Source organism: Elgaria multicarinata, chromosome 7 (assembly GCF_023053635.1).
Source record: "Elgaria multicarinata webbii isolate HBS135686 ecotype San Diego chromosome 7, rElgMul1.1.pri, whole genome shotgun sequence".
Taxonomy (NCBI): domain Eukaryota; kingdom Metazoa; phylum Chordata; class Lepidosauria; order Squamata; family Anguidae; genus Elgaria; species Elgaria multicarinata.
Window position 1 is genome coordinate 108,354,343 of NC_086177.1, and position 16,759 is coordinate 108,371,101.

The window sequence follows — 16,759 nt, forward strand, 5'->3', positions numbered from 1 at the left end:
TTGACGTCTTTCAGCCACTCTCAGCCTGTCGCGTTCATTCTGTTGAGAACAAAGCAGATCTGAAGCTGTAGAACGCGATTGCCGTGCTCGCAATCGTGCATCCTCAAGTCTGGCTGAACGTTGCTTGCCTGGTTCCTTGGCACGTATTTGAGGCATTCTTTTTCTTTTTTTCTCGTTTGCTGATGCCCGTTCTTCCTCAGTCTGATTTGCAATTTCTCGTCGCAGTGCTTCCGCTCTGCGAGTACGACGACCTAAGTGTGATCTTCTGTGAGGCATTATTTGGATGAAGTAAAGCAAATTGTTTGGTTTTTAAAAAAGGATGTTTTTACGGTGAGGAGGTTAGCGGAAACTCCTGGCAGTTACCTTTCTTCAGAACGTGTAACTGTCACAGGTGTGACATCTATATTCACTCAGCCAATTGTGAGAGAACATGCAAATAAGAGAGAAGGCAGAGGCAGTGGATTGGCCTACTGGTTGGCGATGTCACAATGACTTATAAGAGCAAATAGGAGAGAACATGCAAATAGGAGAGACGGCAGAGGCAGTGGATTGGTCTACTGATTGGCGATGTCACAATGACCTATAAGAGCAAATAGGAGAGAACATGCAAATAGGAGAGGAGGCAGAGGCAGTGGATTGGCCTACTGGTTGGTGATGTCACAATGATCAGCAGGACTGGTTTTGAGGAGGCCTATTTCTTCGATTTTAAGACAAACCTTTGACCTCATAGAGAACATAGTTACATAACAACGCTCGCGTATTCGAACGCAACGCTGTGTCAAAATTTCAAAGCAATCGGTGAAGAACTTTCGGAGATATAAAAGCATGTTTTTACGGTGAGGAGGTTACTGGAAACTCATGGCAGTTACCTTTCTTCTGAACGTGTAACTGTCACAGGTGTGACATCTATATTCACTCAGCCAATTGCGAGAGTACATGCAAATAGGAGAGGAGGCGGAGGCAGCGGATTGGCCTACTGGTTGGCGATGTCACAATGATCAGCAGGACTGGTTTTGAGGAGGCCTATTTCTTCGATTTTAAGACAAACCTTTGACCCCATACAGAACATAGTTACATAACAACGCTCGCGTATTCGAACGCAACGCTGTGTCAAAATTTCAAAGCAATTGGTGAAGAACTTTCGGAGATATAACGACAGTAACGAACGGTCTTTTTCATTTTTATTTATATAGATGTAGTCAGTCAAGTACCTAAGCAGAATCACCTGTGTTTTTCCTTCCCTTTGACTCTGTTGTGGTCAATACACCTGAAACAAGTACCAATGTGTATCAGTTCATGGCTGGCAGGCTGTAATGCAAGTACTAACTGGGCTAATAAACACTAGGTATGATGTTGGAGAGTAATTTCTCTTCATCTGTAGAGGGATTGCTCAGCCATGGCACTATAGAGGGCATAAGGTACGTGGAATTTATGGAATTGGGTTTTGTTCCCCAGAGAACAGCAAGGAAAGGGACCAAAATTCATGGATACATGTATTTGGAGCCTCTCAGGCTCAATTCCCCACCCATAGAATGGAAATTATGGCAATAAAGTTCAACTGGACATTTTGAGGGCAAGCTCAGATTATAGAGCAATTTGCAACTGTAAAAAAATGCTATAAAATTGGTAAATGACAGCACAAAACAACCTCTTTGCATCATATCAATACTGATAATATACACATATACTGGTAATACACAGAAATACAGTGGTGACTGTAAAAGTGATAATATTTATAAATATTCAGAAACATTTTCAAACTCACAGAATGGAGCATCAGAAGTCACACACAAATATTTCAGTTTTAATCAGAACCACCTAAACATACGCCCCAAAATATATGCTGTTTTGTTTTTCACCATTATAATTAACCAGTTGACACTGGGGGGGGGAGTTAATGAGTTACGCAAAGACAAGTTGCAGGCACTTTCAGTTAACCAACATAGTTTTCAGCACATTAAACCAGCTCATTAGCCAAATGTCACATAAGCAATCCTTTACTTACACTCATGAATTAATGCCAAATATTACTTTTTTTAACAAGAGTCCCTGCTCAGTCTGATTATATCCTCAATTATTTCAGCCTTTAAATCAATTACCCAACATTTATTTAAAAAATAGTTTTCCGCAACTATCCAATATAACTTGTGTAATTCACTGTTAAATCCAAATGGCATATTACAACTGTTGCTGAATACAGAGCTGAAAAATAAAACCCAAGTCAGTCTGCAGAGTGTTTTCAGTGGGAGGACTTTTCTTTTAATAGTCTCTAAGAAAGCTCCAACTTTCCAGAACTAAGCCTGCTGTTCCCTCTGAGATACCAATTATGAATGAGGTTGGTGCAGATGTATGAATCCACAGCGAGCTGAATGTAAACGTGGCCTGAACATTACGGCACAGAGTGTACTTACCAGATAGCTACAGAGCCTGCTGTAAACACATCCATGTGGAGGCACAATATAGTTCTAAATGCATTATTGCAGGGTTTCAGTGAATGGTCTTAACCTGTAGGCTTGTGAAAAGTCAGTAGGTCTGGGCTTGGTCCCTATCTGGATGGGAAAACCTATGTAGGAATCTCAAGCCACAGCTAAACCTAAGGTTTATCCTGGGATCATCCAGGGTTCGCCCCTGCCTGAGCACTGGATCCCCTGTGTGTCACCTAGATGAACAGATTTGACCCCTGGATGATCCAGGGATAAACCTTAGGTCTAGCTATGGCCTCAGTCGTTGCTTGAATTAAAGCAAGGAAAAGTAGTGAATTGCACAAGCCCCATTGCTGATTACATCACACCCCATTTTAGCCAAATCACGAACCTTCTAAAAACCACAGGTAAGAGAGCCAACCCCTCTGCTCCCCCCTCAGGCACAATAATTCAAGCACTGATCTAAGATACAATATTATATGTTCCCTGACGTCAACTGAACAAGTAAACTGGCAAATTGGATCAGGTATGGAAAAAGTTACAAGGGAACTTAAAATTACTACACTATAACATAATATTAAATCAAGAAAGGATTCTCAATTTTATGCAGTGAACACATCCTCTGCACATCCTACAATATACCATATTGCATACTATTGAACGCAGCAAAGTCTGTGTTTAGGTTTCCATTTTTTTGTAATATTTGGGAGACTAAAAATTAGCTATCACCTGCTTGCCTTTGACTCTGCTCTTGTGATCTCAGAAAGTGGAAACAATTTACATATGTGGTGGGACTGTAAACATGTGCAAAAGTTGTGGAAGATGGTTTTTTATGAGATTGAGCAGATAGTGGGATTTAAAGTAGAAGTCACACCAAGGATTGCACTACTTTCACCGCAAGAAGAACTTAAATGTAATAAAGAAACGAAAGAGCTAATAACGAATCTGTTGACGGCTGGGAGACTGATTGTAGCCAGGAACTGGAAGATGCAAGGAGACTATTGTATTGAAGAATGGTATAAAGAAGTGTGGGACATTGCTATAAATGATAAATTGACATGTAATATTAAAATGAAAAAAGGTATAGCAAAAACAAATGATTTTGAGGGTATATGGAAAAAGTTCCTGGAGTTTGTATTTTCTAAAGGCAGTGGGAAACCACCAACAGAAGAAACTATGAGTTTTTGGAAACAGGAATGAGATCCCGAGGGGGGGGGAGCACTGTTATGTTTAGCATAAATATGTTTAATAGGCAAAATTTGAATATTTGATATTAAGGTAATTTTATGTATATGTAACAAGTTTTTTTATTTGATGTTTTGTTGTTGTTCTATGTTGTTTAATAAAAAATTTAAAAAAAGAAAAAAAATGAAAAGGAAAAAAAAAAAAGAAAAAAAAAAAAGAAAGTGGAAACAATGCAATATTTGCACAAACAATACAACTTCCATGGAGGGAGTAAAAGACCATTTTGGTTGGAAAAAATCTCCCACAAAACCTAAGGGCAGGAGAAGGCAGGCAGGCACCAATGTGAGCAGGCAGTTATGCTGACTGTCTGGGGGAACCATGTGAGGGAAGGCCTGCAGTGGCTGAAGGAAGAGAGAAAACGTAGGGAAGTGGACTGAGTAGCAGGAGCCTCAGGAACAATGGAAAGCCATTTCCCTCCACCCACAAGGGATGGAGTTCCAAAAACTGGGGTTTGTAGTGGAAGACTGAGCTGGACACCTTGCTGCTTGGAAACCTAGAAAGAAGCTAAAAACTGGGATCTGGAACAGTTCCCTGAGGAGAACCCTATAGGGAATGTTGCACCAGGAGGAAATGGGAGGAGGCTGCCCCTTCCTGGCTCCCAATTCAGGACACATGCTTTTACCAGCTTCCCATCCTCCCAAGTAGGACTACTGCAATAAAGAACTCAGGAAGATAAGTGGGTGCTTTGTCACCAGCTCTGGGCTTCCAACTGTCTGTGGGGATGGAGAGCTTTAGCTATAGGTTACTTGGGGTCTCCAACTGGGCCAGGGGTCATTGTAGTCCAACCCACTATGACTTGCAGGGTTTCTTATTCTGATTTGCCAGCCAGTTGCTATCTATGCCAGCATGGCGTAGTGTAGTGGTTAGAGTGTTGGACTGCAAGTCAGGAGATTCAAATTCTAGCCCCCACTCGACTATGGAAGCTCACTGGGTGACTGGCCGAGCTACCTCACAGGGTTGTTGTTGTGAGGATAATATGGAGAGGAGGATTATGTACACTGCCTTGGGTTCCTTGGAGGAGAAAAGGAGGGATATAAATGCAATAAATAAATAAATAAATGTTACTTCATACATCACAAACCTTAGTTACACTGTGGCTGTTCTGAACTATAGCGTAATGTCAGAGTAGATCCTGCAAGTCTGACTAAAGCTAAATTAAATTAGAAACATGTTAAAATTAGCACAAGAATATAAATGAAACTGCTATCAGTGACTTCACTTATGTTCCCAAGAAAGCACATGTTTTGGGCTCCTCTACTTTTGAAGTTTAATTTCATGCACCAGCCATGCAAAGCAGCATCTTAATCCATCTCTGCATTGTGATTTTTCAGAAAGCTATTCTGCATTAGAAACTTTTATTCTTTATTATCTCATTCTTTACAACAACTATTTCACTATAAAATGCATACACAAAGAAGAATACTTCAGGTAGTTTTACAGAGCTAGAAATAAACATTACTATAGCAAACCACCAATAAACCAAAACGGATAAAAGCAGAACATAAAAACTGAAAAATAAATACTAAAGCCACATTAGATAAAACAGTACAATACTAAAATAGTTATGCACAAAACACTGGATACTCTAGAATTAGCTGTCGATAAAACAATAAACTATATTAAAATGTCTGAGCACAAGAAATAATTTTTATCTGAAACCAAAGAATACAGACTTATGGAGGACATTCCAAAGACAGGGTACAACCATAGAAAAGGACCAAACTTTGGTGACCATCTACTTAACCTCAGTTGGTGGTGATAGCAGGAGTATCTCCCGAGAAGACAGGAATAGGCAGCCCTTGCAATACCATTTTCAAGCATTATAGGTCAACGCCAGCACTTTGAGTTGAGCCCAGCCGCACACAGGAAGTCAGCATGACTGTTTTAAAACTCGCACGATGTATTCAAGATTTAAATTACGGGGATTTTCAAAATCAGTGAGTGATAAGGCCAAGGGAGAGGAGCAGCGTGCTGCTCAATCAAGGAATACCGTGAATCCCACAGGGCATGCCTAAAGTAGTAATTTGGATCCCATCGCTATAAAATAGATAATTATATATATATATATATATTAAAAATACCTTGATCAGAAAGAAAATCCAGCATGGTTTGCAAGAGAAAGGATAAGTGTCGGACAGAAAGTGCTGGATTTCCCATTCTTCTAGAGGCATACACTAATTCATGAAGCAAACGCATCTGCACAGCAGCCCAACCACGATGAGTTCCTTCAATAACAAACAACAACAACAAGTCAAAAATGTTTGTTGAATTAATAAATCCCCAAAGTGAACAGCAATCATTGTTCAACAATATGTCTTCTGTAAGTCCATTTGATGGTGAATTTTAAGTCCCTTTAATAGATAATTTTACAAATCCAGACAAACACTATCTAATAGGTAGGCTGGAGCTGCAGCGTTCAAGCAGTTACTCATTTGCCACACCCAATTCCCAAGACAGCCATCCTGTTGGGTAATGCCTCAACAGAGGGCTGGGGGCAGCTCATCAGAGGTCACCTACCTCGTGCCTCACCAAAAGATTTAAACACGTCTCTAATGCCAATAATGCTGGTCCTTGGGGTAAGAAACTTCAAATTAATTGTGCCTAAATCCCCCAGAAACCTCTGAACCACCCTGCAGAAATCTCCATTCTTATAGTACAGTACTGTACAGTATTCTATGCAATAAACATTTTTTATTTTTTGCCATCTGAAAAATAAATGAGATTTATATTTTCCATTTCATCAACTAAATTACACTGTAGCACAGAACACAAATCATAACAATCAGCAAGGTGTTAATTTCTTCTTTCTCTCAAATTCTTTCTAGTCATTACCTCATCATTCTCACTAAATTTAGTCATTCAAGCTACAGAAAGATCATTAGCACCCCCTGAAAACGGGGCTTAAAAATCAATTCATATTAGTCAAATCTTAAAAATGACAGGTTGGATCTCATCTTTCGCAAATGGAAGGGCTCCTTCCATGCATGGAAGATTTTGATTTAGTTGAGGGATCCCGCTGGCAGATTGCCACCCCACCTGCATTCTCTTCGCCTTTCCCCACACTGTTCCAGAAAATCCCCCTGTTCTGTTAGTAGAAGTGGACTGAATCCAGAAAGCGAAACGTTTGGCAAACGTTATAAACAGCATCCAGAACTATGAAACACCAGAGCCAATAAGGCCAGGCTTCCAACAGAGTGAAACCACCACTACTACTACAGGACATAGTGGCTCAGTTCAGACAACACGTTTCTCAATGGCGGTTTTAGAACTCCACAGTGGAGTTTTTACATCACCGTTGAGAAATGTGTTGTCTGGCGGGAAAACTCCACCCCACAGTGGAATTTTTGGGAAAACACTCCACACAGAATATCCACACTGTGCAGAAGAGAATTCTTGCACAACCATTTTGTTGCATGTTGTGTGGAGGGCTCCATGGAGTTTTCCGTTGTGTTGACTTTTCCCACTGGCTAGAGTTACCTGGCAAGAGCGACAAAGGATTGAGTGCCCGTCTAGGAGAGCCACCGGGATATTTTTTCCAGCAATGGCTGATGGGATACCATCAGGAGAACCAGGGGAGAGAGGGTGGAGGAACTGTCAATCAAACGTCACAATAGATTTTACTCAACTTCACGGCAACTCACTATCACACAACAGTGGCGTTAGGACATATTTGTGAGGAGTACCTCCTAAAATCCAACCGCTGAGTGGAGATTTCACACTGTGTTGACTAACATGTTGTTTGAACTGAGCCACTGAGCATGCTGATGTTTTGATTCACAAGTAAGCCGGGCTCATAAGGAAACTTACTAAGCTCCACGCAGCTGCTAGGGAACGTTCCACTTCCTTGTGACCCTGTTTGCACCCAAGCTCTGCACCCTGGGTGGCCCCTGCCATTGCACCAAACTGCTTTAAAAACCAAGAACATATTGAGCCTTAGCTTACATATTTTGTGTGTGTGCTCCACTACCAACAATATTCCAAAACCCCAACCCTCCAAAGCAGATTTTTGGAGGATGCAAACGCTCCAAAACATTTCACATGATTCTTGCTCAGGAGTACCTGTATCGCTTATTATTATGAAGTATTTAAAATCTAACCATAACAAATGCTCTTAATATACACTGCTGGGCATTTTGTCTTGTTTTGCAATTTCATTTTGAATATATTCAAGAGCGAGTCTTTGAACCTTGCTGTGAATCTTGCCACTTCCACTTCAAGCTTTTTGCCATCCACTCTTTATGAAATCTGAAATGGCAGTCCTAATCCTTGCTAACATTCTCTCTAACACAAACTATTTCTATTAAATATGTTGAAACTGACAAATAATCAGATGCTACATAAAGTTTATCACAGCTGGCATAGAGAAAGCCACCATTCCGTCTCAGAAAATTTGCTTTCTACTTGGCCTTTGATTGCCTGGCTTTGCTTCATGACTGTACAAAGCCATGGGTTAGTAACCAATTGTGTCCCAGTACACAATGATGTTGCACCAGTATAAAACAACGCTTATGCAACATAACTAGTGTTTCCCGCCTTGCTATACTTTAAAAGCAGGTAAAAACTTCTTTGTTCCAGCAGGCATTTAGGAATAGTCCGGATCTTTGTTAATGCCTTGGATTTCTTGCCATTTGCCTTTTAATCTTTTAAATGTATAACTAGTTTGATTATATTTTTTTTAACTTTTGTATATTTTCATTTATAGGTTTTAATTGTGTATGTTTTCATTTTGTAAAACCACCCTTGAGAGTTCCAGTATTGGGGAAAAGGTGGGATACAAAATAAAATAATAATGATGATGATGATGATGATATTAATAATAATAATAATAATAATAATAATAATAATAATAATAATGGCAATGGGGAAAAGTGCCAATTTGCCAACGAAATCTGGTGGTGGCAACACCAGAATTTCAGCAGCAAAACATCGCTTTCTTCCATTGCTCTAGCAAGCACGAGCTGCATTGCAGAAGCGCTGGTTTACGCTACTGCAACATCATTAGTGCTAGCGCTGGGGCACAGCTGGATATTACCCATAGGGCTGAATGGTGTATCTCCCATTCAAGTCCTGATTTTAATCTACTGACTTATCTACATTCATTGACTAAACTCCATAAAAAGCAAAACAATGGCAGTTTTCTGGATGGCAATGGCGGTTTTTTATTCTTTCTTTTAATGTGTACCTTTGCTGAAGTCCTTAGGATCCAAAGATAGACTGTAACCAGGAAGAGTCTCCAGGAGAAGTTTATAGCAGGCTCTCCAGCCGGGCTCTGTTATGCTAGGTGCCACACACTGCATCGCTGCCACACGCTTGAAAAAAGCTGATTTGCGATAAAATCCAATACGCTCATAAAGCTCAGAAAGAATGCTGTAACGCTGAATTTTTTCTTCTTCAGAAAGCTGAAAAGTTAAACGAAAAGAAAATTAAGTGTTATAATAAGCAAAAGATTCATCCAAAACAAGTTGACATGTAATACATGAACGTACGTAGACAGTTATACAGCCTCAGATAAAGACAACAAAAATATGGAATTGGTCAAAAACCTCACAATTGTACAGGATGACATCTAAAGAGAAAGGCAAGTAATGACAGCCATGTAATGTGACAGGATGACCCAGTAATGCAAATATGCTGGAGAGAAGTTTCCACTATACATACTCATGCTGCAGTTTGGCTCCTCAGCTGTAATGGTAAAATATCTTAAACCTTCTGCTAGATGTGCAGTTCTCACCTGCATGCCTGCACATTTTATTGAATCGTGTCCATCAAGAGCAAACCAAATAAATCCTTGACCACAGAACCAATATATGTTTTCCATAGCCCATATTAATAGGGTTTGGTTTTCTCTGCTACCTACATAATTGGTTTTTTTGCATGTTATTATGATGATGCTTTTAACTTACGTGAGTCACCTTGAGCGGTTCAAGTACTGAGCTGGAAAGGTATAAGTTATGCATAAATAATCAATTATATGGGCAATATTTGTGTGAAGCCTATATGAAATATTGCAAGCACAGCTCTGAAAATCTCAGCAACATAAAGATTAACTATATCCCAACAGATGGATGGTGGTAGGGGAGAGAATACTGTCACATCTCCAACATATTAAAAATTATTCTGGGTTCCTAAACAGTTTGATATAAACACTTGTGGAAAAATATAAACAGAACTTTAATAAAACATAGGAAAAGTATCTGTATATTAAAATTTGTATCATAGTTGCATTTTTATGGCACTGTAAAGTGGGCTTGGTGTTATGGCCTATAGATAGAATCCAAAGACCTATTAAACTAGTTCCATACATATAAGTTACTTCAGAATTGAGTTTCTTGAATGGCAGCTCACATGAATTGTAGAATAGTAGAGTTGGAAGGGGCCTATAAGGCCACTGAGTCCAACCCCCTGTTCAATGCATGAATCCACCTTAAAGCATGCCACATAGCCACTTATTATTATTATTATTTATTTATATAGCACCATCAATGTACATGGTGCTGTACAGAGTAAAACAGTAAATAGCAAGACCCTGCCGCATAGGCTTACAATCTAATAAAATCATAGTAAAACAATAAGGAGGGGAAGAGAATGCAAACAGGTACAGGGTAGGGTAAGCAGGCACAGGGTAGGGTAAAACTAACAGTAGAAAGTAACAGTAGAAGTCTGCACAACATCAAGTTTTAAAAGCTTTAGGAAAAAGAAAAGTTTTTAGTTGAGCTTTAAAAGCTGCGGTTGAACTTGTAGTTGAATTGAGGTAAGCTGCAAAAGCAGTCAGTGAATGACACAGGGTTCAGATGTTCCAAGAAAATAAAAGGTCAACTGTTCTACTGGGCTAGCACATCTTGGAAATAGAAATTTATTTATTTTATTAGTCCCCACAATACAGAATCTGACCAACACTTTCACTGCAGGACTATATCTTATTTTAAGAACTGAAATTTTAATGTTACTGACTACTGGGCGACAAAGAAAATACTCTACTTCTAGATGGGATCGAAATAGTATGTTTTAGCTAGACAAAAGATTGACAGCAAGAGTATAACATGTAAGCCACAACAGAAAGTTCTAGCAATCAGAGATTCCCAGGAGATTCAGGAGGGGAAGCCAAATGACATTTTGGTTTTTTACACATCTAAAAATTCAGACATCATCAACTGTTCAGCAGATAGTTCTTGCTAAGAATCCAAGTTGGGTGACAAGCAATGAAAGTCTTGAGGGGCATCAAATAATACAACTAACCCAAAATACCAATTCTGTTTCAGTTGCATCAAATCCCATCAGGACTCATTATTTCTGTTGTTTGACTGGAATATTTTTAAAAAGAAATAAACCCACAAGAGAAAATAAGCCTGCAAGAGAAAAGTATTTTGTTTGGATAACTAAAGGATCCGTTAAGCAATATTTTACATCAGCCGTATTCCAGCCACAGCAATCACAAGTTCTTATAGTGCAACACTGCTGACCCCTAGTGAATAATATACAACATGAACTTAATGAAAGTCTGCTACAATTCCTGGTGACGTATATCCAAACATCCTGAAAAAAAGTTTTCCTTTGAAGAACAAAAAATGAGAGCAACACAACATCAGCAATGCCAAATATTTAGAAAGAAAGAAAATGTAAGAAAGAAAATTCCTCCAAGGAAAAACATCTAATGATGTCTGTTTGCTTATTTGTTTATTTATTGCATTTCAACAGCTGAGGCTCTCTGAGCAGTTCACAAAAATAAGACTTGACCAATTATATTCATATTCAATGAACACTATAAATTGATTTTATAAAGTGTTAGGAAATATTCACTTTTGTCTACTCTCCAAGTTCACAGAATCATAGAATAGCAGAGTTGGAAGGGACCTATAAGGCCATCGAGTCCAACTCCCTACTCAATGTTCAGTCATTTCTATTCCCAAGAGCTCAATTTAAGCTATTTTAAAGAAACTTTACAGATTACACCAGTAATCTGCACATTCACATCTCACTACTGAAATGGTTAAATAGTTACCATTAAAAAATCAAATATCAAGTTAGGATATATATTAACAAGTGAATATATTAATTCAACAAATACTTTACAGATATATGTAACATATACTTGGCTCAGCAATCGATAAAGATCTTGGAATTGTTGTAGATCACAAGCTGAATAGGAGCCAACAGTGCAATATGGCTGCAAGAAAGGCAAATGCTATTTTGGGCTGCATTAATAGAAGTATAGCTTCCAAATCACGTGAGGTACTGGTTCCTCTCTATTCGGCCCTGGTTAGGCCTCATCTAGAGTATTGCGGCCAGTTCTGGGCTCCACAATTCAAGAAGGATGCAGACAAGCTGGAGCGTGTTCAGAGGAGGGCAACCAGGATGATCAGGGGTCTGGAAACAAAGCCCTATGAGGAGGGACTGAAAGAACTGGGCATGTTTAGCCTGGAGAAGAGAAGATTGAGGGGAGACATGATAGCAGTCTTCAAATACTTAAAAGGTTGTCACACAGAGGAGGGCCAGGATCTCTTCTCGATCCTCCCAGAGTGCAGGACACGGAATAACGGGCTCAAGTTAAAGGAAGCCAGATTCCAGCTGGACATCAGGAAAAACTTGACTGTTAGAGCAGTGCGACAATGGAATCAGTTACCTAGGGAGGTTGTGGGCTCTCCCACACTAGAGGCCTTCAAGAGGCAGCTGGATAGGCATCTGTCGGGGATGCTTTAGGGTGGATTCCTGCATTGAGCAGGGGGTTGGACTCGATGGCTTTGTAGGCCCCTTCCAACTCTGCTATTCTATGGTTCTATGAACTTCTATAACTTCAAATTAAAAGCAAACAACTCCATCCATCTGTAAAGTAAATATGAAACTGCTCATATGTAACAGACACCAAATATTTCAACGATAAATTGGATTTCTTCAGTGGTCTAATCACAATTTCTCAAGTAAGTTTATGGGGAAAAAAGAATAGTGCTCTCAGCCAGATCTGCCAAATAAAGTTAAAAAGAAAACAGTAATATCAACAATGATAAAATATCACAAAATTTATTTTTTATTTAGTATTGCATTTATATCTTGCCTTTTTTCCTCCAAGGAACCCAAGGCAGTGTACATAATCCTCCTCCTCCTCTCCATTTTATCCTGACAACAACAACCCTGTGAGGTAGGTTGGGCTGAGAGCACTATTGACTGGCACAAAGTAACCCAGTGGGCTTCCATGGCCGAGTGGGGACTAGAACCCGGATCTCCCAACTCCCAGTCCAACACTTTAGCCACTACAATAAGACCATTAGGTTATGTCAGTAGTGATAAAACAGGTAAGTTGGCTGATTTTTGTTCAGTTTGACTGATATCAGGCCTTTCAGGAGAACATAAAGCAGTATCCAATTAGAGATGAGCATTAATGCTAATTATGCTGCACTACTGTAAGGAACTTCTACAGCAATGCCAATAACATTAGTTAGTTCAATGGGTTTTCCGAGGAATCCCATCACACAGCGAACAGTATTGCTGTTGCGTTACAGGCCCCCTACACTAGTGCAGCATAATTTACATTAGTGCTCATGTCTTATTGGATAGAGCACATAATCTTTATGCTCAAGCACCTCCATACTTGTCACTGGATTTTCGCTGGAACAGGTGTCACTGTTTACAACATAGGGTTATAGAACCCAAACATCAGAGCTGAGTGCTCCTCAAATTGCACATTGCTTTGACACTTTCTTTCTGCATTGTATTCATCTAGAGCTCCCCGTTACATCAAAACCAGGAAACTCTGACATTAAACCAAAGTTCTGCAGTTTATTATTCTGGCTTGTTAACTAAACCAGAGTTCCCTGTTACATCCGAAACAGGGAAATCTGGCTTAATACAACCCAGAAATGAAGCACTGAAGCAGGAAATGAGGGGAGGAGAGGGGCAAGGGAAGAGTGTTCAGCCCCAACATTTGTTCCCAGCTTCATAAACCATTGTACCATAAAATAGATGACAACAAAATAATACAGGCTCTGAGATTACAAGTCTGGACCTGGACCTTGGGTTAAGTTTCCGCAAAGGCATCTGGTTGGCCACTGTATGAAACAGGATGCTGGATTAGAAAGGCCTTTGGTTTGATCCAGCAGTTTTTTTTCTTAAAACAGTTCAAAAGTTGACAGGTAAATTATTTCTTACTTTGAAACAAGGAGTGTTCTCACCTGACGAAGGTTAATATAAACAGCATTCTGAAGGAATTCAGAAGCTTCCATGCTTCTTTTCTGAATTGCCAGCACTCTCACCGCCTTCACACAGGCTTCCAACTCGATGACTCCAGCACTCTTGTACTACAAAATAAGAACGTATAAGTGACTAAGAGTACACCGTCCTCAGCTCCTTGGAGGAACAGCAGAATATAAATATAATAATCAGTTAATTAAAAATAGTTTTCCCAGACAGTTTCAAAACTGTAGGGCCTTGTCTAAAGATGCAAAGAATCACAGGAAGCAATTATGTTCTCATCCAAGGACAAAATGCATTCCGATGTGAATCCCTAACACAATGAGCAGAATTCAGAGAACCGTGAGCAAAATTCTACTCACAAGATTTTCCCATCTTTTCCTTTGCAATACAGCCCTTGCATATCATATATAGAATACAGAATATCTTATTCCAAGCTCCACATTAGTGTAATACCTTTATTATGCCAAACAAAAGGACACAAAAAATGTGCAAACTTTCGAGATCTCCAGATCCCTTCATCAGGCAAGATGTTACAAAAAGCAGTTGCGGGGTGAGGGGGTGGGATAGGGAAACAAAGGCGGGGGGGAAAGACTGAATTGATGTTGGAAGTCAATATGTCTGCATAACCATAATCTTGAGATGGAATGGAGGAGAAAGGGTTTGCAGACGTGTAAACAGGGCTCTATCAGGTAATGTGATTGTTTCCGGGTTTCACCAAGAGCTGCCCATAGCATTGCTGGGATGAAGAAGGGCTGATTCGTTTGATTCTCCATTTTTAGTTACTATAAAATGCAATTTAACCACGGATGGCAGATCACATACTTGATGTGACATTGCAACACAGGACCAGACTCACCATAAAGCAGCTCTTCTGGTAGCTTTCCTATAACCCACAGCCCCACAACAAAGCAGAGCTTTTAGGGCTCTGAAGCAATAGGGAAGATGGAAAGGATAGGTGTAAGTCAAGCAAATCGACTCCAGCAGATATACGGCTGCCTGGTAATCAGGTTTTTTAAGAGAGAAATGCTTATTACTCCTGCCGTTTCTCTTTCTTTTTCTGTTTCTTCTCAGTACATCCCTTATACGTCCTGCCCTTCTAGGCCGTAAGTCAAATAGCAAGGGACAATGATCAGAATTGGCTTTACTGCTCAACCACAAGGCAAGAACGCCGCTATTTGTAACAACAAATGTGGCAGGAACCTCTGATGACAGAGGCAAGATTTTCCAAAAGGTTTATTGAGTTTGTTAATTTGGTAAATCCACCTCTAGAGCTGCAGGGTGTGGGACTCAACCCCGCAACACCATGACTTGCAAATCTTTTTAAAGCCTTCTCAATTAGCGTTGGGCTGTATTTATTAGTTGTATTTAAAAGACACCTATAAAACTACTCCTCTAGATGTCATACAATTATTTTGAAACAGAACAATAATAAGATAAAATACAAAGATCTAAATCTAAATCTAATAAAATACAAAGATCTAAACACTCATACATTCTCCCCCCTCCCGTCTCCAGTGAGGCTGAGAGGAGAATATGAGTTTTTGCTTCAGTTTTCAATAAACAATGAACAATGCTACATACATCTGAACTGCAACTGTAGTTAGCATTAACTACGGTTTAATGAAACAAACCAGCTTCATAAATCTCACTTTGAAGTTGGCTTGTTTCCCCTAAACTAGAATTAATACTAACAATTGTTTCTCCACGTTTGGGCATAATGCTACAAACATGTTCATATAAAAATTGAAGTGAAACTTTTCAGTCACAACCATGCCAGATAAGGACATCGGTAGCTGCTTTATACTGATATCAGACCATTGATCCATCGACCCCATTATTGTTGACACTAGCTGGCAGCAGCTCTCCAGGGATTCAGGCATTCATTTTTACAGACCTACCTGGAGATACCAGGGATTGAACCTGAGATCTTCTTCACACAAAGCATGTGCTCTACAACTGAGCTATCTCTCCTCCCCAAGGGAGAAGGGAGCTGACAAACCTGAGGCTTATTCACAATGATAAACTGTAGTTTATCTTTACAGACAAATACTGCTAATCTTCTGAAGATAACATATATATTGTGTCTGTTCACTGTAATATAGGAGCACAAGCTTAGAACTGTACCCTGAAACCACAAATTCAAAGTAGATTTTTTTAAAAAATCAACATTGTGTAAGTATTGGCAGCCACAGGGTCTGGTGCTGGTTCATATTATCAGCATCTCCACACAATCCCCACTGTCTTGGAAGCCCAATAGAAGTCCTGTGCACTCTCACAGGAAATCACCCACTACCATAGACATGAAGTGAAATTGATGGGCTTTATTTCACATCAGAAACTCAATGTAACAACATTACCTTGCTGTAGTAAGAAATGGCCTCTTTGTATTTATCTATAATGTCTTCAGGGCTAAGACAGTTCTTCGCACGTCCTATTTCAGTACTGGTATCTGCATTAATGCCATTCGAAGTGAGGGCCCCTGCATTGGAGTGAAGCAGGAAATTTCAAATTAATAGTGAATGCCAGTAAATATGAACCAGGATAAAGTAAAACAAAAAACTATGTTTGAGGAATTTCTTTACCCACAGGAAGTTTTAACAAAGAACTAACTAATCAATAATTCAAAGTACAAAGTGAAGAACAATGAAAACAATCAGGATTATTTATCCAATATACTCATTTATTATATAATATATAAGAAGGAAAGAATGGGAAATATGTAATATCGCACTCCGCTTCCACTAATTCCACTGCACCATGGTATCTACCATAGCACAACAGGAGCTAGAGCCTCCAAAAGCCACCCTGGAAACAAGTAAAATGCAAGTTTCCGGAATGAGGCAAGTCAGTAGAACTCCCTGAGCTCTGCTGACCTGCCCTATTCAGGGAAATGATTGTTTCCACTT

General features: G+C 39.6%; 1 protein-coding gene across 1 annotated transcript in view; it reads right to left on the minus strand.

Annotated features, from left to right (window-relative positions):
* Positions 1 to 16,759, minus strand: part of TRAPPC9 (trafficking protein particle complex subunit 9) — a 352,653-nt gene that overhangs the window by 307,776 nt on the left and 28,118 nt on the right. The window contains exons 6-9 of the mRNA XM_063131169.1: positions 16,211 to 16,332; positions 13,832 to 13,957; positions 8,851 to 9,067; positions 5,750 to 5,893 (exon numbers count right to left, since the gene is read on the minus strand). Of these exons, the coding sequence (XP_062987239.1) occupies positions 5,750 to 5,893; positions 8,851 to 9,067; positions 13,832 to 13,957; positions 16,211 to 16,332 (609 nt within the window). The remainder of the gene's footprint in view (positions 1 to 5,749; positions 5,894 to 8,850; positions 9,068 to 13,831; positions 13,958 to 16,210; positions 16,333 to 16,759) is intronic.